The sequence below is a fragment of the Equus przewalskii genome, chromosome 1 (assembly GCF_037783145.1).
Source record: "Equus przewalskii isolate Varuska chromosome 1, EquPr2, whole genome shotgun sequence".
Taxonomy (NCBI): Eukaryota; Metazoa; Chordata; class Mammalia; order Perissodactyla; family Equidae; genus Equus; species Equus przewalskii.
In genome coordinates, this window is record NC_091831.1 from 96,701,819 (window position 1) to 96,724,334 (window position 22,516).

The 22,516-nt window shown below is 39.0% G+C and overlaps 1 protein-coding gene across 6 annotated transcripts in view; it reads right to left on the reverse strand.

Annotated features, from left to right (window-relative positions):
* AGBL1 (AGBL carboxypeptidase 1) overlaps window positions 1-22,516 on the reverse strand; it is a 754,053-nt gene that overhangs the window by 461,959 nt on the left and 269,578 nt on the right. For all 6 annotated transcript variants that reach the window (XM_070618166.1, XM_070618156.1, XM_070618162.1 and 3 more), the window contains one exon: window positions 1,807-1,987. In XM_070618166.1, coding sequence (XP_070474267.1) covers window positions 1,807-1,987 — 181 coding nt within the window. The remainder of the gene's footprint in view (window positions 1-1,806; window positions 1,988-22,516) is intronic.

Below are 22,516 nucleotides of genomic sequence, written 5' to 3' on the forward strand. Positions count from 1 at the left end.
GAAAAGAGCCAACTTGTTTGACAAAATGCTGAAAGGGGATCACGTCCCTCAAGATGGCTTGCGTTGCTCTTTTCCATCTATTTGGGCTGAGAAAGCTTGCTAGTAAAATGCTTGGCCCCTAAGCAGGGAGGAACCATTCCTTGCTGTCCTAGTGTTCTCCAGAGCGAAAGAAGCACATGGCAGGAGCCAGCTGAGTTCTGTTGGACCGAGCGTGAACACTGCTTTAGGCCTTTATCCAGCTTGAGATCTAAGAAGCTTAATTGCTGCCAGAGGCCTAAGTGATGCTCCTTACTGAACGACTTGGCCTCCTATGCCTCGCAGGTGCTTGAAGACCAACCAGTCACCGCAGGCAAAGAGGAAGGACTCTACTCTCTGCCCATCAAAAAGCTCCTCCAAAAAAAAATGGAGTCTGGCAGCTACAAAACCAGGAAACATTAGGAAAACATGGATGCCTTACTTATCTTCTTTTTTTCTGTACCTATTGAAATTTTATTTTTACAGCCTATAGCTTTCACTTGCTTGCATTTTGGCATAATTTAACATATTTTACCATTTGTAATTTATTCTGATCTTGTTTTATATTTTATCATCTTTATATTTTTAACTTACCAATATTCTTTTTCGTGCTTATCCTTTGAAGCTGGTCTTTTCTCAGATGTTTCACATTGATTTACTTTTTTCTTAAAAAGATTAATTACTGTTTTATCTTTCTTAAAACATTCTTATTTATTTTAAGTCATTTAAATTTTATCTCTGAAATGTTTTTCTTTTTTTTCTTTATAATTCTCATTTTAATCTCTTGTGTTTCACCTTTTTATTGTTGCTCTCTTTTCTCAGTTCTCTAAACTTGTGTTTTTGCTTCTTTAATACTGATATTTTAAATTGTAAGTTCCTTTTCATTTTTAGCATTGGGAATTATTTTTTCTTTCAATTTTTCTGTTTATCTTGTATTCTGTTTTTTCCATGGGATACCAACATCTGTTTCTATAGTAAAAAGAATTATCTATTGCCATAGGAAGGGGCTTTAGTCTCTTTCCACAGAATTTGAGACAGGTATTTATGAATGTTAATCCTGCCACCCCCACCCACTGGCCATGGGACCTTGGGGACGTGCTCTGATATCTGGGCCTCAGCTCACAAACCCTGAAAATGCGGATCCCTTCCAACAGACTTCATTGAACACTAGAATCCATCTTTCCCAGTATATAATCCCAAGGCACGCAGAGGCTAGGTGAGGAGAAGCACCACCCTACCTTCTCTCTTTCAGCCAACCATTTTCCAGTCCTTCCACGTTCAGCCATTTTTCAACCATTTCAGCCATTCCATTTAGATGAGGTGACACCCTTATTATAGCTGTATCCAGAATTCAGTAAAATACAACTGAAAATAAACATTTCTCTGCAGTAAACATCAGAAAGCAAATGAAAACATTGGTCTTAACTGCAAAGAAATCGCAGGTTGAGTCCTTACTTTGCTGCTAAACCATCTTATGACCTGGGCAGGTCACTTGATCACCCTGCATACCAATTTTCTCCTTTTTAAAAGGAGTACCAGGCTAGATTATTTCTAAGCACCCCTCTGGTATTAATTGCCTATGAATCTATACCTTTCTATTTAAAAAACTATGAGACTCACATCAATGTGTGAGGAGAGTATGATATTATTTGTGCCAGCTAATAGAAGCCCAAGAGAATTTATTCCCACCAGAGTACCAAGCCCTCTCTAATCACACCCATTGGGCAAAATGACAAGATGTTACTGTGGTGACATAAATGAGGGCCAGGTTGAGTCAAGTGCCTGACATACTTGCCATTGATGACACCATCTGGGTTGAGCATGGGGATGATCTTGAAAATGAAGTTTTCCCTCAAGAGCCTAGCCACAGGGTCACTGCTGACCAGGAACTCCAAGGTCCCCTTCATCACCCAGCTGGCATTGCTCTCTCCTGGGTGAACTCGGGCGGTGATCACCTGGTATGGACGCTGCCCTGCAGCAAAAGGAACACAAGAAAATTAAACCTAAATACACTTTCCATTTCCATCAAGACCATCTCCAGGGGGCTAGAATTACACCTGACAGGCATGAAGTCCGAAATAAGTTGATTGTTTCTAATACATATCTGATCTACATTTATCCTTATCCATCTACCTCTACAGTCTGCAAGGCTCAAGAAAGTGTAAAGTTAAGCTCAAGGCTGTTATCAAAAGCATAAGTACTTAGTGGAAGGAAAAGAAGCCAAGAAGAAGATTTTATCAAGACCATGAAAGAAGGAATTAACTCTCCAGAGTTCAATAGCATGATGCTGCATGTCACAGGTCTGAGGTTGAATCTTATCTTCATCACTCACCAGTTGTAAGATCTTAGGCAACTGACAATTTCTTTAAGGCTATTTTCTCATCGGTAAAATGGGGACAATGATACTCACCTCATGTGGTTGTTATAAAAACAAAGAAAATGCAAATATAAAGCACTTGGCATATTGCTTGCCATTGAGTACATGTTAGTTCCCTACCTTCTCAAGTATAAAGTCTGTGGATAGGATGGTCCCTCTCATTATCCAGTAGAAATAGAAGTTAAGCACAGAACTTGTATTGGGAACTTCATTATTTTAAGACACTGAACCAAATCCCTGAGAGAAACTTGACAAAAAGAGGGAAGCACCTGGAAGCTCAAGCTTGGAGTTGCAATACTTTCTTCACTTTCTGAAAGAAATCAAGGTAACACTCTCTGCCCAACCACAGGGAGCACATTGACCTGAATAGACCTTCTGGAGAACACTTTGATGAGATAAAGATAGGCTAGTCTTCCTTCCTTTGTTGATGAAAGACATCTGGAACATTTCAGTGTTGAGACATATTCTAAGACCACATCTGGGCTCAGGTGAAAAACATGTTTGATTGATTAGTGATGTCTGTCCCCCATGTATTTGGGAAAGGAAGTGAAAGATGTGACGTCACACTAGCAACTCACCATGTCTGCTCTAACCTCTTGTCCAATTTTATGTGTTTTTTACTCTCTTCCTTTTGTGTGTTCACCCAATTCTGTATCACTCCTAAACCCAATCTAACGACAAGAATCAAGGATTTGCCAAGTATAAATATCTCAGCCACTAAACAGTCTAAAAGTTAAACTAGTCATTTCTTTCCATGTCCTTCAAATCACCATGAGTTAAATACGTCTTTTGTTCCCTTAAACAGTAGTCTTTTTGAGGGAAGAAACTGTGTCTTTAATTCTGTACAAAGAAAGAGAAAACTGAGTAACTCTCAATAACAGAGCTAATGAACAGGTAATAGAAGATACAAAGAAATAAACTTTTAAATTACTAACTGTACTACTATAATGATCAATTGAGACAAAAAAAAAAACCTCTTTCTGTTGACAGCCATTGAGATCTAGGCTTAAGGTGCATGGATCAGTGCATTTTTACTGACTATGGTGAGAGCAGGTCACTTCAGCTCTTTGTAGATCATTTGTATGTTGGGGATAATATTCGGTTTTGTTTTTCATTAAGCAGATATCTTGAGCATATTCCAGGAACTGCAGGAGGCACTGGGTAGAAAAAGTTGAATAAATTATAGTCCTTGTTCTGTAAGAGGCCAAAGCAGTTGTTGGTAGTGACAAATATGCAAGCAAAGAATGACAAGTGAGCTAGTGGAGGTATATACAAAGCACCAAAAATAGATCTGACTGAGAGGTAAGGACATTTCCCAAGACATGATGCTGTTTAGACTGGGTCTTGCAAAATAAGCACTAACCAGAGAGAGAAGGTCAGAAAAAGATACATGCAAAGAACACAGAGGAATAAAAATTGGTGCATTCAAGAATAAAGAAAAGCTATGAATGGCTGAAGAAAAGGACTGAAGATGGCGGCACATGAATTTAGAAAGGTAGGCTGGTGTCAAACTTGTAAGATCCCTCCATTAGGTTTTGTTTAGGGATTTGGACTTGTATTCTGTAGATCAGAAGTTCTCAACCATAGATTCAGCATCTCATTGGTATACTGTGATCAGTGATGGGGTCTATTGAAGAATCATTGATTACTAAGGACAGTGTAAATGTTTGCTTATAATAGATAGAAAGATAGATTGATAGATAGATAGATAGATAGACAGACAGACAGACAGACAGCCTGGACTGCCAGAAAGACAAACAAGTGGGTCCTAGGGCAAATTAAGCCTGAACTACATACTGGAGGCAAAAATGATAAAACTGAAGCTGTCCTACTTTGGGCACCTCATGAGAATGCAGGAGTCTTTGGAAAAGACAGTAATGCTGGGGAAAGTAGAAAGCAGCAGGGAAAGAGGAAGATCAAATACGAGATGAATTAACTCCATAAAAGCCATAGGCATGAGTCTACAGGAACTGAGTAGGGCTGTTGAGGACAGGACATTGTGGACATCACTCATTTATAGGGTCACCAGGAGTCGAAGTTGACTTGATGGCATGTAATACATATTGTGTGTATATACACACACACACACACACACATACAAATATGGTACAAACTTCTGGTTGCCTGCCCAACAGCCTTTCTTTCTTACGACTAGAACCCCTGATGTGTGTGGGGAAAGAAAGAACTCCCAGCTTTGTGGATCCTCTTGTAGGTAGGAGTGGCCATGTGACAGAATTGTGACCAATGAGATATAATGATAGCAGGAGGTGAGTCTTTCTGCAAAACTGATTAAAGGGCACAATTTCACCTGGAAGGTGCCTTCTTGGTTTTTGTGTCTCATCCTTGCCCTTCTTCTTCCTTTTTTGAACATAGATATGATACTTTCAGATGAGAAAGACAACTTGAGAATCAAAGTCACATGATAAGATGGTGACCATAAAGGTAGAAAGAGCCTGGATTCTTGAAAAATTCCTTAAGCAGTTACATTGCATCTTCACTAGTTTCTTCAATGCTTCTGGCTATTTGAGACCAATAAACCACTATTTGGCTAGCCCAAGGTTGTCACATTTCTGTTACATCCTGCTAAACTCTAGGATAACTTATATGATTACAAGAATAGATTTAAAGTCTTCCCTATAATAATATTACCTTGAATGGCATAGATTCAGGTGTGCTTTCTGGATTTGGAAGAAAAGAGTGAAAGATGGAGTTGTAATAAGAATATTTGAAATGTTTGTCCAGAAAAGAACAGTTGAGAACTACTACTTTAAGAAATAGAGTCAATAGTGGTTTTTCAGCAGGAGAAAGACATACCAAAGACTGTGCTTCAGGAAAACAATTCTAACATTATCGTAAATCAAGTATTTGTTTAATCAGAAACAGTATGGCCTACTGGAGCAGAGAACAATTTTTAGAGCCATATTTCCAGAGTTCAAATTCCAGTCACACCATTTTCTACCTGAGATATTACAAAAGTTTCTGAAGAAATTCAGTATTGGATTGGGTGTTCTGCATGTCAAACTAATTATTTCCTAACTAGAACTTACTAACTAGCATTTTGGGGGTGGGGAGAGATATATCTCAGTTAGCTAGCTGAGCACAGTTGAAGTTAACTGAAGGTTAACTTTCCCGCTATATCATTTGTCACAATCATTTTCACGCCTTCCAAAGCAAGCTGTTTTGGCACTCCAATAAAAAGCTTGTTGAGAAATAAAGAGGCTTGATGAATTTGTACCCAATCAGTAGCCTATTTTCAGTTCTATAATTCCATATCACTCTCTTTGTAGTTTTTGAACTATGTTCATTTACAGCATATTGAACGACAATAGTAAGTGCTCCCAGCCCAGCAAGAAGAAATAAAAAATAACTTAAGCTCTTGTAAATTTTCAACACCAACTGAATACTCTCATTGTCTGGGCCAGTTGGCTCCCATTACCTGATACCCAATACAGCGTAGTGCATTAGTCAAGAAACCAAATGCAGCCCTTGCAAAGAGACATCAACAGTATGTTTCTTCCCTTTGGAAATTCGGGCTCATAATCTGCTATATTGTAATACACCATAAGACCTAACAAGCTGCTCTGAGCATCCTGAAGAAGCAAATGAGGAAAACTGTGAGTTCTCAAGAAGGCATCAGCAGCATTTTAGCCACTTCTAGTTGATTTTCCTCTCTTCCTCTCTGTGATTTAAGACAATTTTGCAGTCGTATTGGTGAGTTAAACTTATGGGACCATTCAGTTGTAGCAGTAAATGACGCTCCAGAGATCCCATAACAGACAACAGCTGTAAATAGTATGCAACACACATATCATGTGTTTTTTCTTGTAATTGACAATTTCAGTTTTAAGAACTCATCTCTGCTGAGGGAAGGGAAAAGAGTGTCAGGTATCTGCATTTTTTTCTCTGCAATTTATAAAATCTGTTCCAGAGGCCACCAAAATCTATCAGGGAGTCACGGTTTGGCAATATTCTAATTCTTAAAGCTACATATTGAATTAATATCAGTGGTAATGACATCTGTAAAAAGAGGTTAGAAACAAGTAGAGAATTGTATAATGCCTAAGAGATATGAGGCACGAGGCCAATGAGAAACTGAATAAGAACTGAAGACATGTGTGATGATACACATGTGTACCCAACTATATAAACATCCATTCATTTATTCCCGCTGTCTCTCAACAATATATATGAAGCTCCTACTGGCACTCTGCAAGGTTCTGGAGATTCCAAGAGAAATAATGGTTTTTGCCCTCAGGGAACTAATAATAGTCTAGTAGGAAAGACAGGCACATGGATAATTATGATCCTATGTGATCAGGGACATTTGTCAAGACATTTTCAAAGCACAGTGGAATGCTCATTACGACATTATTTGTAATAATGAGAGCAACTGGAAATGACTTAAATGTGCATCCACAGGAAGCTAGTTAAGGAAATGATACATAAAACAGAATACTATGCAACCATTAAAAATGGCACATAGATCTTTTCTGTTGACATTAGAAGATATCAGAGACATAATGAGTGAAAAAAATAGGCAAAGAGCTGTATCATAGAAGGACCCATTTGTGTGCAGTTGTAACATGTACTTGAAGGTATCTACATATAGAACACATATGTGAGTAGAGGTCATCTGGGTACTTTTTATATCTTCTTTATTCCTACTTAGAATGTTTGCCTCTCTAGAAAATAATAATCATATGCCAATTTTCATAAAGGCAAAATATTCTCAAGTAGTAGTAAACCACAGAAGAAGGAAAAAATGAATTTTCACAGAAGAGGTGACATTTGATCTGCTTCATTTAGTTTGAGTAAAAGTTTGCCAGATGAAGAAAAGAAAGAAGGGAGGTGATGGAAAAGGGCTAAATAGATGTATTTGCAAAATAACTAGGTCACGGAGCACAAAATTCCTGAGGAAGGGCAAATTGATTTCACGTGACTAAAGCACTAGCTCTATGGAAGGTAAGAATGGGAGGGAAGCTACGAAGCTGTCTGTGCCTGTTTCTGCAGACCTTTGTAGCCCAGCAAGGGGGTTGGAAACAATCGTGTAAACTACGGAAGCCCTGTGGAAAATCATTATGCAAGGGTGTGATCAGATGGGAGTTCTTGTTGGAGCTGAAGACTCAGATAGTGGGATTAAGGGGTCAGAGAAATGGCCAAAAGAGCAGATTGTGATTTCAAGCTCAAATCAGCTAATTTGACCTTAATTCTGGAAGAGAGTGGATAAAAACAGACCTGACTAAAGGGCAAGGGGGTGAGCAAGGAGGCAAGGAAACAGAAATGGAAAAGAAAATGTCAATGAAAGAAGATTCTGAGAAAAGAGAAAATTCGAAAAGAGGTGTGGTGGGAAAATTTCTATACATTATATAACGTACATTGTACTAATGTTTTCCACCAAAGATAGCATGTTTTTCATTTACCAATACACCCTGAAGACCTTTCCACGGCAATATACAAAGATTCTTCCATCTTTCTTTTTTAATTAGCTTTATTTATAGTATAATTTACATGCAATACATTTTACCAATTTTAATTTAACAGTTCAACGAATTTTGACAAATGTATGTAGTGCTGTAAAACCACTATGATCACGACACATTATTATTTTCACAAAAATTCCCCTCATTCTCCTTTGCAGGCAATCACCTCACCCCATCCCTAGCCTCTGGCAATCAGTGATCTGCTTTTTATCTCTACAGCGTATCTTCTCTGGAATTTCATAATAATTGATTCATACAGCACATAACATTTCTGTCTGGCTTCTTCTTATGCCAAAAGCATTCTTAGCATAATGCTTTTGAGCGCCATCCACGTTGTTGCATGCATCAGTAACTTGTCCCTTTAGCCACTGACTTATATTCCAGTGCAGCACATAGCAATAGATACACCACAATTTGTTTATTCCCTCACCTGTTGAAAAGCATTTAGTTTTTTCCAGTTTAGAGCTATTATGAATAAAGCTGTTTTAATCATTTGTGTATCAGTTTTTCTTTGGGGTGAATAACTTGGAATAGAATTTCTGCATATTATTGTAAGGTTCATATTATGGTAGGTTATTATAAGGTGCTGCCAAACTGTTTCCCAAAGAGTCTAGACCATTCTGTCTGCCCTCCAGCAGGGTTTGAGAGCTCCAGTTGATGCGTATGTTGACCAACCCTTAATATGTCGGGCTTCTTAATTTTAGCCATTCTAATGGAGAGATGGTGATGTCCAATTGTTGTTCTAATTCGCATTTCCCTGATGACTCATGATGTTGACAACCTTCTTATGTGCTTTTTAGCCACATTCATATCTTCTTAATTGAAATGTCTGCTCACACCTTTTGCCCATATTAAAATCAGGTTTTCGCCTTATTATTGAGTTTGAAGGTCTCATTATATATTCTAAATACAATCCTTTAACTGACATGTTAGGCAAATTCTTCTCCAAGTCTTTGGCTTATCTTTTCATTTTCTTGACTCTGTATTTTGAAGCACATAAGCTTTTTAATTGATAAAATCAAATTTATCCATATTTTCTTTTATGGTTTCAATATTTTGTGTTCCACCTAAGAAATCTTTGCCTAACTCAATGCGACAATGATTTTCTTCTGCAAGTATTTTAGTCTAAGTTTTACATTTAGGTCTGTTTACATTAGATCTTGCAAGTTAATTTTAGATTATGATATGATGTAAGGGTTGAGATTCACATTTTTCCTCCTACGATATCCCTTAGGATTTTCTACACATTTACTCTTATCTTCCGCAGATAACAATGGTTTTATTTTTCCTCTCAAAACCTTACAGCATTTATTTCAACAGGGCAGTGGGATGCTAATGGCATCTGCTGGTCTCTACTGGGTTGAGGTCAGGGACGGTGCCAAACATTCTACAGTGTACAGGACAGAGTCCCATAACAAAAAGTCATCTGGTCCAAAATGTCAAGAGGTGAGAATAAAAAACTTCTGGCTTATTGCACTAGCTATACTCTCCAGCACAATATTAAATAGAACTGGTGATAGTGGCAGTCCTTATCTTGTTCCCAAGCTCAGAAGGAGAGCTTTCAACATTTCTCCATTAAGGCTTTTGACTTACTCTTTACCACATTAAGAAAGTTTCCTTCTGTTTCTGCTTTCTAAGGGTTTTTGATCTTAAATTATGTATGATTATTTAAGTGATTTCTCAGTTTATCTATTGAAATGAATGCATGATTTTCTCCTATACTCTGTCAATGTGATGAATTACATTATTTTTTCTTTCTTTTATAGAAAACTTCAAATATACACAAATGTATTTATCTCCCAGCCACAAAACTTAACAATTCACACCCATTTTTGTTTCATTTGTCCTCCCACACACTCTCCACTTGTCACATGATTATTTTGAAACAAATCCTAGGTGTTATTTTATTTCAACATTGAGTGATTTTTTTTCAAGTTGTATCAGCCTTACATTCCAGGAATAAAATCAATTTAATTATGACATATTATCTTTTTGTGTAATTCTGGATTCAATTGTTTCTTTAAAGATTTTTGCATCTGTGTCCCATGAGAGAGATCAGCCTGTAATTTTTCTTTCTTGTAATGTCCTTGTCAGACTTAGCTATCAAGGTTATGGTGAACCGGAAAGCATGACCTCTTTTTCTTTTCTGCAGAAGATTTTTGAAGATCATAAATATTTCTCATTAAATTTATGGTAAAATTTCCTAGTGAAGCCCTCTGAGCCTAGAATTTTCTTTCTCAGAAGATTTTAATAACAACCCAACTTATATAATAACAAATCCAAATTATTTAAAAATAGATTCAAATTATGTGATAAAAATCCAACTGTTTAGATTTTCTATTTCTTCTTTTGTCAGTTTGGTAGTTACACTTTTCTATAATTTCTCACTTAAAACTCTACTTTCAAATGTGTTGGCATAAAGTTGTTTTTAAATCCCTCTTATTATATTTAAGAATCTCTAGTGATGGCCTCTTATTTTCATTTCCGATATAAAGGGTTTTTTCTTTAATCATTCTCAAAAAGAGAATATCATCTTTAGCCTTTTCCAAAAGCTAACTCTTTATTTTGCAATCGTTTTCTCTTTCATAAATTTCTGCTTCTAATTTTTATTTTTCCTTCCTTCTACTTTCGTTGGTTTTAATATTTTTATTCTTTTACAAAGAACTTGAAATGGCATTCAGATCATTGGCCCAGCATATGATGGAATTTTATAGTGTTCTCCATGTGCTTAAAAGAATGTTGTTGAGTGCCATGTTCCATATACACTGATTACATCAGGTTTGTTAGTCATATTGTTCACGTTTTATATATTGCTGCTTGATGCCACATCTCTTTATTCTGAGTTACTGTGAGATGTATATTAAAAGTCTCCACAAATGATTTTGGATTTGTCTTTTGCTCCTTATAATCTTGTCAACTCTTTCTTCATGTTAAAGCTACATTATTAGCTGAAAACAGATTTAGTGTCGTTATGTTGTCCTAACTGGACTTTTTCATTGTTATATGATATTTCTGTATTTCTACTGAAGCATTTTGCCTTAGCTTCTCTTTTACCTGTATTAATATAGCTAGGCTAGATTTCTTTTAGTTAGTACTTACAATAGGTACCTATTTTGAACCTTTATCTAATTTTTCAGTAGGAATTTATTTCTTGGAAGTACCATATAGTTGGATGTCATATTTTATTCACTCTAACATTCTTTTATTTTCTTTTAATTGAAGTATTTAGTCAATTTAAGTTTGATGCAATTAATGACATATTTGGGTTTAACTCTATCATTTTATTATTTGCTCTTTGTTCATCTTAACTATTGCATAATCTATTTTCTTTCCTATCTTGTCTTCACTTGGATCGATTGGGTGTTTTCCCCCAGTGCTCCTTTTTCTCCTCTATTAGCTTGGCAGTTATATATCCTTTTATTCTCCCTTAAACAGTTACTTTAGAGATTGCAATATTCACCTTTGACTCATCATAGTATAACATAGTCTGCTATATTTTAATTCTCACTATAAATCTTAAAATTCACAAAACATTTATATTTATCATATTTAAGGTCAATGTTGATTTAAATTACACATTTAGTCTTTAATAATTCTTCACTCCTTCCTGTATCTACAAGCTTCCATGAGGTTTCATTTTCCTTCTGCCTGAGGAAATCACCCTTTAGTGTTTCTAGAAGTATGGGTCTGCCAGCAGTGAATACTCCCTCGTTTTGTGTTTCCTTCATTTGTCTGGAAATGAATTGATCTCGTCTTCAGTTCTGAATAATATGTTCACTGAGTATAGGATCACATCACCCCTGGTGCTGAAATTTCTATATTCTGTTTCTTTCCATGTTCCTTCCACCAAGATCCTGCAAGAACTTGGCTGATTTTAACAGGCCTTACAAGTTCTTAGAAGTTTATCTCCTCATTTTGCAGAAATAGGAATGTGTTTTGTTTTCTATTATCCATTTTCTTTTTACATAGCTTCCAAGAGAAGTGAGAATGTTTTCATTGGAATTTCCAAGTTCTTGAACTTTCTTACGCTCATTTTTTTTTCAATTTTTCTATTGATTATGTTGAAATTTCCCGGTAGACAACTCTAACATCTGCAGATAATGAGACATTCCTTTCTCACCAAAGGTTATATCACTTTCCCCTCCTATGTTTGTAATCTCTTAGAATTTCCTGAATAATATGAAATGAAAGCATCCTTTAAATGCATTCAATGTTATCACAACTGGTGGATCTCTGACAGATTAACAGATAATTTCGTCCAGCTCTGTTAAAACATGTGGGATCAGATGTGAACACATTCACGACATTTCTAGAGAAGCTTGCAGCTGAGAAGGCACTTTCACCTACATTATTCAGTTAGTCAGAGCGAATCTGTGAAGTAGGCAAAACAAGCATTATTCTTTTCTTGTTCATAAGGTTAGAAAGGAGAGAAAGCAAGAGAAAAATTTAGGTATTCTGAATCAAAATTCAGTGCTCTTTTCACTTGACCATGTATTATTCTGTGTGTGTACTTCAGAGAAAACCTGAAATGAATCCTGTTGACAAAACATGATGATACATTGAGGGTAAAACAGCACCATGTAAATCACGAATCAGGCAAGCTGGGTTTGAGGCCCAGTTCTGCCTCATGCTAATTGAACAGATTGGGGGAAATTAAACTCTTTTGAAATTTCAGATCCTGACCTAGAAAGTAAGGCTCTCTTAGGTCTTTGCAGCACTGAATTCAATGATCATCCACGCCAATGTGAAATACAGTCAATAAAAATAAAACTTTTTAGCCAATGGTTTCAATACTTTTTGATTCTATTATATTCGTCTGTATTCTTTTAATAGAGCTCCTAACAAGAAGCAAAATTACATAGAGCTTCATCTCTTTTTTGCTTTTCCCAGTATTCAGATGCAAGTGCTAATAAGTAGTGACGTAGGCAAAAGTCAGTTGGTAGCAGAAGAAAATAGAGCAGGTAATTACTCCTAATAATCAGCCTTGGGACAACCAAGGGTGGGCTGGATTTCTCTTGCTGCTCCCAACCACTGGCACACAATTTCTTCCCAGATTAGGAGGGTCTGTCTGCTCACATGCCTTCTTTTACAAACTCTTAAGCTGTGATCTTTCTGGCCCACATGCCATCAGAATAAGAAATTGATCAGATTGCAGTTTCCCAACAGTTTTCATTAGTGGTTCCTCCAAATCCTGAGGTAAAATCCTCAGTTCACCCTGAATCGCTCACAAGAAGTGGTCTCAGATCTCAGCCCTCACAGAACTATGTGTTCTGCCTTCCTCTCAAAGCCTGAGGTGTGACCTGCAGACCCCTACACGAATGACATGTAGCCCAAGATGCTCTGGCTTCTTTCTGTGAAGAGATTTCTTAGTTGTCATCAAAGAGATGCACATGCGCTGACAGAGGGGGAGAGGAGATGCTCATGGCCCTGCTCACCTCACTGAGGATTCTCGGGGACCACAGGGAGGAAGCCATGAGGCAGAGGCCCTGCACAGTGATGAGCTATGGAGATTGACTGGAGGACCATGATCGTCCAATTGGCAGCCCGTGAATCTTTTTCTTAACCCTTTTAAATTCTGTCACAAATTGTAAGAAATCCACATAGCAAAGAGGGAATTTTTAAAGTAAAACGTATTTCTCACTAATTCCCAGGACCTCCAAGGCCCCACTCTCCCTCAGTCCTCCTCTCTCAGTCACACAATCCCTCCCTCTTCCTCCCCACATGCATGCAACCTCTTCCTCTCCAACTGGTCCAGCCATGCAGCAGCCCGAGTGATCCAAAAACAAATGGAAAAATCCAAATCTGACTGCATCAACTTCCACATAGTAAACTGTAGTGGAGTCTGCACTCCTTATAGCGTCTTCATTCAAAGTCCCTACCAGCTGGCCTCAGCCAGACTGTCTGGTCTCATTTTCTGTCACTTCTGAAATAAATATTCTTCATTCTGCTTTTTACTGTTCCCAAAACAGAGCACGTCCTTTCCCTGCCATGGCTCTGTGTTGTTGCCCATGCTATTGCCTCTAGTTGGAAGTCCTTCCCCACTTCTCTGCCCGGCAAACTCTTATTGCCCTTCATCCCAAAGCTTTCCTTGACTCCCCCAGGCAGAGAGATTACTCCCCTTCTCCTAGGTCCTATGACCTATGTGTGTTTCTAGGATTAGCCAGATATACATAATCCATGCATCTGTATACAACTCTCCAGGTGACCTTATAATCCAGTTCCTTGTTTGGTCTCTTCCACTACCTGCCTTCTTCCTCTACCTTATTTCTCTGTTCCTAAAGCTGTGCCCATTGGGGGTTTTCAGAAAATGTTTGCTGAGTAGAGGAGTGGAGTAGAGGAGTGTAATTAACTGTAATTAGCTCCTATAAACAACCCCTCCATGCCCAGTTGTGACACAACATTTTAACTCAGTAATTTTTCAAAATTCATTTATTCATTCATTCAACAAGTATTTTTTGAGCTCTTAAGAAGCACCAGGCACTATAATAGAGACTGGAGCTATAACAGTGAAAGAGTCAAAGTCCCGGCTATCAGGAGCTTACCTTTTTATGGGGAAGGCAAACAGTAACAGCACATAAGGACTATGAAAAGAAATAAAGCACACGGAGGCAACAGAGAATTCAGAGCAGGGGTGGGGTCATCATTTCAGAAAAGATGGTCAAGAGAAGGCTCTCTGAGGAGCTGACATCTAAGCAGAGACTTCCTTGGATTGAGGAAACTTAGCCAGTTCAAGACATAAAGTTAACTGGGCTGGAATAGAGTGTGAGAAATGGACAAGAGCTAGATGACGTAAGTCTTACGGAGAAATACTGTAGTAGTGATGGGAAATGATGGAGGTTTTAAGAGGGGCCATACCATAATATAAGTAGTACTTTTGCACTATTTCAGATAATTTTCTATACCACAGTCAGAGTAATGTTTTCAAAGTCCAGAGAGGGGGGCCAGTTAGGTTCCTCACATTTGACAATAACACATCCTTCTGTGTTTCCAATACCAAAATGATGCCATGGAAGATAGATCACCTTAAATTATTTGCCTTCAATAGTGGTCACCCTTCAGATCCTTTCACTTTCTGTGACCATTAAGAAAGCTTCCATCCATGAAGTGGTAGGCAGGATTAGGTGCCCATTCATTTATTCAACATTTATTATCTCTTGTGTGACAAGGACTATATCAAACAATGAGGACACCAAGGACTTTCAGAGGGTACATCCTCAAAGGACTCCTAGTTTTCCAAAGAGAAATAGGTATTTACTCAGAGTGAAAGAATTTTGGTCTTTTAGAAACTCTCCTCAACTAGAGTAGTGCTTCTCAAACTGTACTCAGAATATCTGGTTAAAGTGCAGATTCTGTTTCTGTGAGCCCAGGGTGGGCCCAGAGATCTCACCTGCTCACCAAGCTCCTAGGTGGTGCCACCACTGCTGCTCTGAAGTTTACACGTCGAACAGCAAAGCTCTCTCTGCCCAACAGAAATATAATGCAAGCCACAGCGGTCATTTTATTTTTTCTAGTAGCCACAATTTTAAAAAATAAAAAAGAAGATAAAATTAATTTTAATAATAAATTTTATGTAACCCAATAGATCCAAAATATTACCATTTCAATATGCAATCAATATAAAAATGATTAATGATATATTTTTACATTTTTTTGTACTCAGTCATCAGAAGTGTATATTACACTGTCAGTGCATTTCAATTAGGACTCACCACTTTCAACTACTCAAGAACCTCATGTGGCTTGTGACTACTAAATTGAATACTACAGCCCTAGACCTTCTATCAGCTCTCTAACTGAAAGCTTTCACCACACTTAATAGAAGTAATTTATTATACTCCAATGGAATATAGTTGAGACATTGAGAAAATGAACAAAAGAGTAAGGCTTTCCCCCTACCCAAACAAAATATTCTGTTTCATTGCCTTCTTTCCCCTGAAACAACCCAGTTTTGAAATCTTATAAACTCATATTTCTTTGCAAGGGGAAATCTCTTCTTATTTTGCGCCCTTCTGTCTGTGAACTATAAGAAAGTGAGCTTGGATAATGGGTACAAAAGAAAAGAAAATCAAGAAATCTATTCCTGGGCAATTTTCAGATAACCAAGAGGAAGTGGTGTAATTGAGGCTGAGATAACAATTTTAGACTCTGCATAAATATGAGCAAATTCATCTGCATTTCCTCATCTGCATCAAAGTGTACAGAACTGGGGGGAGATTTTGTTATATTATAATATGCTGGGAAGAAAAAATAATACATCTGTTCTATAATGATACATAATATATACAGTATAATATGGTATTTGGATTGGGTTTGAGAAATTTACTACACACAGAAATGATAGTCACTTGGGAGAAGTGTATAATCGCATCAGGAAAATTGCAGACAGATGCTACTGCATCCCCACCACCACCACCAATCCATCAGCTGATCTCAGTTAGGAATGTTTGCAATTCTGCTTGGGACCCGGTGGCTCACTGGTACCCGGGGCACTGGTTCCTTTGTCCCCCACCTCCCTAGTAGAATTCATGGTGCCCAGAGGAAAGAATTAGCTAATTCCTGCAAGCTCCGGGAGGTCTCAGGAGGACTGTAGCACCTACAGATCACTGAAGGCGGGGTCAAATCACTTCCAGCTGTTTCCGAATGGATGTCTTGTAATGACAGAGCCAAGGCTCAAGTGGTCTCTGGCCAGAGCCTCCTGGCCTGAGCACTATCTCAACAAAACCATGTGTCACAGTAACCTTGAGAAACATAAATCACCAAAATGAGAGGGGAAGGAGACCTTTTCATGCTCATGAAGACTTGGCCAACACATCTCACCTTGTCACGCTACATTACATTTTGCCAGGGTTAGGCATATGATAAGGCACCAAAAGATATGAATCTTGAAGAAAGAGATTAAAGAGCTATTGGCTTTGCTCAGAAAACTACGAAACATTCCAGTGAATAATTCTGCTCCCAGATCACATACAATGGGTTTCTTGCTTTGCTCTTCCCCACATTATTTGCCTGAATGTATCTGAATGGGAAAAGAATCCAAAGTCCTTCAAGGAGCGGGCTCTTGGTTCCAAAGACAGAGTTTCTTCCAGAAGTAAAGTTTCTGCCCTGTCATGTTACAAGGGGCTGCTGGGGCCATCTTGCAGGATATTATTACACATCCGTAAAGAAAGGAAGGAAAAAGATAAGCATGAGGGGAAAAAATGTGATCTCATATGCAATGGATATTTTTAAATAGGCAAATAGGATGATTCTTTTTAAACTATAAATTACAAATGGAAAGCCTGCTCTCATCAGTGCAGTGTCTTTCAGGAATCTTAGGCTTCCCCCAAACTCTTTCCAGTTCCAGCTCTTTGAGACAGCCGAAAAACCAAGTGCAAACCACACAATGAATAAATTATGGGCCTGAGGCATAAGGACCAATAAGGTAGGAGGAGAAAATTTAAGAGTCTTTAGCCCAAAACATATGTCACCTCCCAACACTGGAGCAGAGCAGTTTAAAACTGAAACAGTGCCAGGAAATTTCCATAGCCGGGTTACCTGCTCTGAGACGTGGAAAGTTTTACTCCTGCAGAGACTGGTGTGGTCCAGGTTGTTTGGGGAGCCTGGAGCTGTTTAAGGAACAGGGGAGAAGTCAGCAATAGGAGAGTAACCCTGCTGCTTAGCGACTCCACAAACAGAACCAAGAGCTGTTACAGGCACAGGTTGGTTGGAACAGAGCTATTATATTTTAAAATTAAGGCTGAGCTGCTGGCTTATAGTAAGAGATGAAAGAAGGAAGCGAGGGGAAAAACAAGAGAAAAACAAAGAGAAAGAGGATTATTATTGCTGTTCCAATCAAAATGACTACAGTGGTGACCTCCAGCTCTTCACTTACATAACCTGACAAGGGTATTTCAGATTCTCAGTTGCTTGGCAACCTGCCTTTTATGTTTAAGCCATTTAAATGTATTCACCATCTGAATTAGGTATATTCAACAGATGACTGGGCAACAAGAAAGAGCCACTGGCAGGCCAAGAGCTCCTAGGATGTGTGGAATCAACAGAGTGTGTGGGGTGTGGGTCTGGTCAGAGGGCCTGACAGAGACTATCAGTGATACATTTAGGCCTGAAAACGAGAAATTGAGATCAGCATACAAAGTCTTTCGCTGCTTCCAAACCGGGCTTCTGTTAAGATCAAAGACTGATTTCTGGCCCCCCCTTTTTAATGTTTCCTTCCGCCTTCTTGAAACCCTCCTGCAGGTCTTTGTGGCACGCGCAGCAGCTGCCTGAGACAACAGCTTAGAGACATGGCCCCTGAACATAGGCCTTCAGACTCAGCTGCCCAGGGAGCCTGAGGTGGTGAAGGGGCACAGCATCACTGTCCTTCCAGTCAACTCAACTAGAAATGGGGAGGTCTCACCAGACATCCACATCACAGAGTTACCCCATAAGCAGAGAGTTACCAAGTCCTGTCATTTCTGCCTCCAACACCTTTTGGGATCTTTTCCATCCTCTCTATCCCTGTTCATTCAAAATATTCAGTGTCCCCTCCTCACCACTGCCCGTAGGATAAAGTCAAGACTTCTTATCGGGGCAGAAGGCCCTTCATGATCTGCCTTCCCAATGGGGGATGTCCACCCCGTGCCACTCCTGCCTCAGCACCTGCACACACCTACAGAGCACAACTTTCAGTCTCCTTGTTCGAGGTGCTCTATTCTGCTCCATATCTTTGTACCAGCTCTTCCTTCTGCTGAAATGCCCTCTCACGCCCTCTCTGTTTAACCAGCTCCACTGGACTTCAAGTTCAGCTCAAGTTGCACTCATTTCAAGATAACCTTCCTTCTTACCTCCTTCAGAGTCTGCATATAATACTCCAAGCCTGTGCTCCTATGCCACTGGCACATATTTCTACCACAGCAGGAATCCTTTGAGTCTACCCTCTCTTGCACTTCTTGCCCTCTTATCTGTCTCGAGCTGGAACACACTTCAAAGCAGGAAGGATGTGGGCTCCTTGGCCCCTCGGGCCCCTGGTCACAATGCCTGGAGCCAACATGCTTTGTAAATCTCAGAAAGTATTTGAGACCCGAAAAAAAGTATATTTTGGCTCCAAACTACGGAAACAAATTATTACATTGAAACAAATGTTTAATTGTCCAAAAAATAGAATATTATGTCAACTTCATTAATTGTTAAATTTAGTATTCATAAAAATTTTATCATCTTTGAAAGTAATTCGTAGGTAAGATTTTCACACTCCACAGGACTTCCCGATTACAGACAGCAGGGGCTAAGGAGTCAGAGCCAACCAGAAAGTAAGAATCACCCATAGCTGAGTAATTGCAAAAGCAAACATGAAATTACTTCAAATTCAGTAAAAAAAAAAAAAAAAAAAGACACAATGTGAGGTGTCAGTGCATTTTATTATTTTTAGTATGATATATGATGGGGCCTCCAACTCTTAAAGGGCCTCAGTTCTAAAAAGATCTTAAAATGGGCCTGGGTATATATATTTAATTCAGTTTTGTTTCCACAGGAACTAGGGATCAGCACAGTGACTGACGGGTATATACACATGTGTGCACACATGCACAAACATTTATACACATATACACACATATAATTTATAAAAAACATGGATTAGAGGAACAAAGTCTAGTGAGAGAAACATCACGTTGTCTGAGAATCAGGTGGGCACTAAAAGCCAGAATTTTAAAAGTTCTACTGAGCAGCCATTGAGACATGGCTCCCAAGTAGATTCACGTGGGGATGAGCAGTCTTAAAAGGACACAGTTTGAAAGTTGGAGCTTCATAAAATAGATTCTAAACCATGCACGTGCATGGCTTGCCTTGTAAATTAACGGAAATTAATGAATTATTTCTTTCCCTCTTTCAGGGTTTGGAGACAGAGAGAAAGACAGATAAACACTCCATAAACAGAGAGAAAGACACAGACAGATGGATACGAGTGAGGGAGAGAAGGAGGAGGGGACCGTGGGCCCAAAGGAGAAAGATGCTATCATATGAGAATCTGGTCATCAGTTTTTCCTGAGCAGTACATAGATTTAAAGGTCCCCAGAAAGCCATTTAATACAAGCCAAATGACATCCCACTAGTGCCTTGGTTTAAAACAATCCCCTAAGCCATGCCAAGAGATGGTGTCAGAGGTGGGCTTTGCAGATTGCATATAAATGGATATTTTAAAAAATCAAGTCATCATTTAAATTGACTTTGAGAGCTCTCAATTTTGAAGCTACCTGCTATGAATCTTTTTGAAAAGTTAGAAGCCTTGCAGCTATTTTTTAAAGTGAGACTCAGCTACAAGGGTGAGAGTGGACCACTGCAGAGCTCTTGAAGACAGCCCCGAAGCTGGTAGAGCAGAGCAGCTGTGCCCCAATATGTGTCAACCAGCTCTCTAGCCTCAGATGTGGGTTAGGCTCCCAGCTCTGCATGCTCTTTGTGGCCAGTCGCTTAAGTTCTCTGAGCTTCAGGGCCTTGTCTGCAAAACAGGGGGAGGAAATAGCACTGCATGATGGAAGTGTTAACTAGCCTCATTGCGGTAATCGTTTTGCAACATATTTGTATATCAAATCATCACATTGTCCACCTTAAACTCACACAATGTTATATGTCAATTGTATCTCGATAAAGCTGGAAAAAAATAGTACCTATATCATTGGATTGTTGTCCAAATTAAATATGATATTCATTTAAAGCATTTTGCAAAGTGTAAGGCACACATTAATGGCTCAATAAATGTAATTAGCTAAGTAGTGTAACTATTATTTAAGGAAAAGTATATTATTATTCAGGCTACAGTAAATCAAATGAATGAATGAACTAATTATTAGAGTGGCCACATCTAGTGGGAATGAGAATCATTCAAATTTGACTTTGGAAACTTTGTCTAAAACGCCATATGGAAACATGGGACCAGAGAAGAGTGAGTATTGTTGTATTAATTCATGCGACATTATTACATTATATTCTGCTCCAAGCAGGTGAAGCAGTGTCCATAACGGTTAAAACCAAGAGTTTTTAGCCAGTCAAATGGACTGGAGTATAAACTAGAGTGGCCAACCATTCTGATTTGCCTAAGATTGTCCTGATCTTAGTGCTGAAAGTCCCTTTTCCCATGAAACCCCTCAGTCCCAGGCAAACAGGGACAGTTGGTCACCCTAAACCCTAGTCCTGCCACTTCACTTGTGACTTGACCTTGTATAAGTTATTAACACGCAGCCTCAGTTTATTCAGTTTTCAAACAGGGATAATAATAATAACCCCGTCTCATTATGTTGTTGTAAGAATGAAAGGAGATGACATGAGTTCAGTCCAAGTCAGACACCCAGTAAGTCCTCAATAAACGGTAACTATTTGTAAGCCCCTGTGAAGTCAGCATTTCTTTCAAAGCTGCCCAGTTGGAAGCTCAAGCTGCTCACAGCTTATGTGAAACCCAGCCCTGGGTCACCAAGGTTGGCGGGCAGTTGCATTTCCCTCTGTTCTGGGGAAACAACGGGGTCCCGGGGGAATGTCCCCTGGAGACAGACCCCCAAAAGAAAGAAGCAAGAGGAGGAGGCTGATGGGAAGGGAAAGAATTTCCACTGACACAGAAATATCTTCCTTGGTAATCAGCATGGACGGGAAAAGGAAATAAGGGGAATTTATGTGACAGTTTAATAGGGTTTTGTGAAATATGATATTATTTTAAAGTTTGCCTGAGTGAGGCAGACAGCACATTAAGGTGACTCTGGCTCTAAAAAGATGATGATACTGTATTTTAAACTCTGAAATTTGCCACTGCTTCTTTGCTGTATTATGTAGAGCATTATGGATTTATATTACACATACATATGTACACAGTGTGGTGTGAGCCCCGTTTAGATGCAAAATGTGCCCATATGCAAAGCAAAGCACCCAGCCTAGGTATGTAATGCCTGGATATTACACGAGAACTGGAAATTCCCACCCAGAAATAACAATCTACTTTTTTTCTTCTACTAGGATTTTTTTCAAAGTCTCTATTCTACCACAGGAAGGAGGAGAGGGTTGAAACAGAAGATAATCTCATGAGCTCGAGTTTTTCTCCCAGGCAATTATAAGAAACACTCACCTGCCAGCAAATCTAAGGAGGATGAGGATGGAGGGCCCAAAGTTGGGCTCCAAATCTCCAAGACCTGGAGTCTGGGGGATGTCTGCCTCCCTGGACCTAGCGAGCATGGCAGCCCCCCGCTGGATGAAAGCAGTACTAACCCAGTCCACACCGTGATTTAGAGCCAGCTCATCAGCAAAATTAACATGCCGGGAACCAGTTACTCTGAAATGTCACTTATATAAAACAAGCTTGGAAATTGTAATATAAAATAATGTCATGAGAGAAGCCTTTGGGACCAGATAAGAAATAATGAAAATGGAAAGGTGGAAATTCAGGACTTGTCAGCACTGACCAGGAGAAATTGTGCTCTGGTTTTCGAAGTCTGGACCAGTTCTTTAGAACAGTTCTCCGCTGCTGGAGAGGAGAAAGCCAGTCCATCAGGCTGTGAGAACTACCATATCTATAATGGCAGCTCCCTTTGTTTGATTCTGCACTGACCAAGCTGCCTTCTGGGTCCTGAGTGAATGACTGACCAGCCCTGGGACCCCTTGTGAGGATGACCTGTTCTGGTTCTTGGTA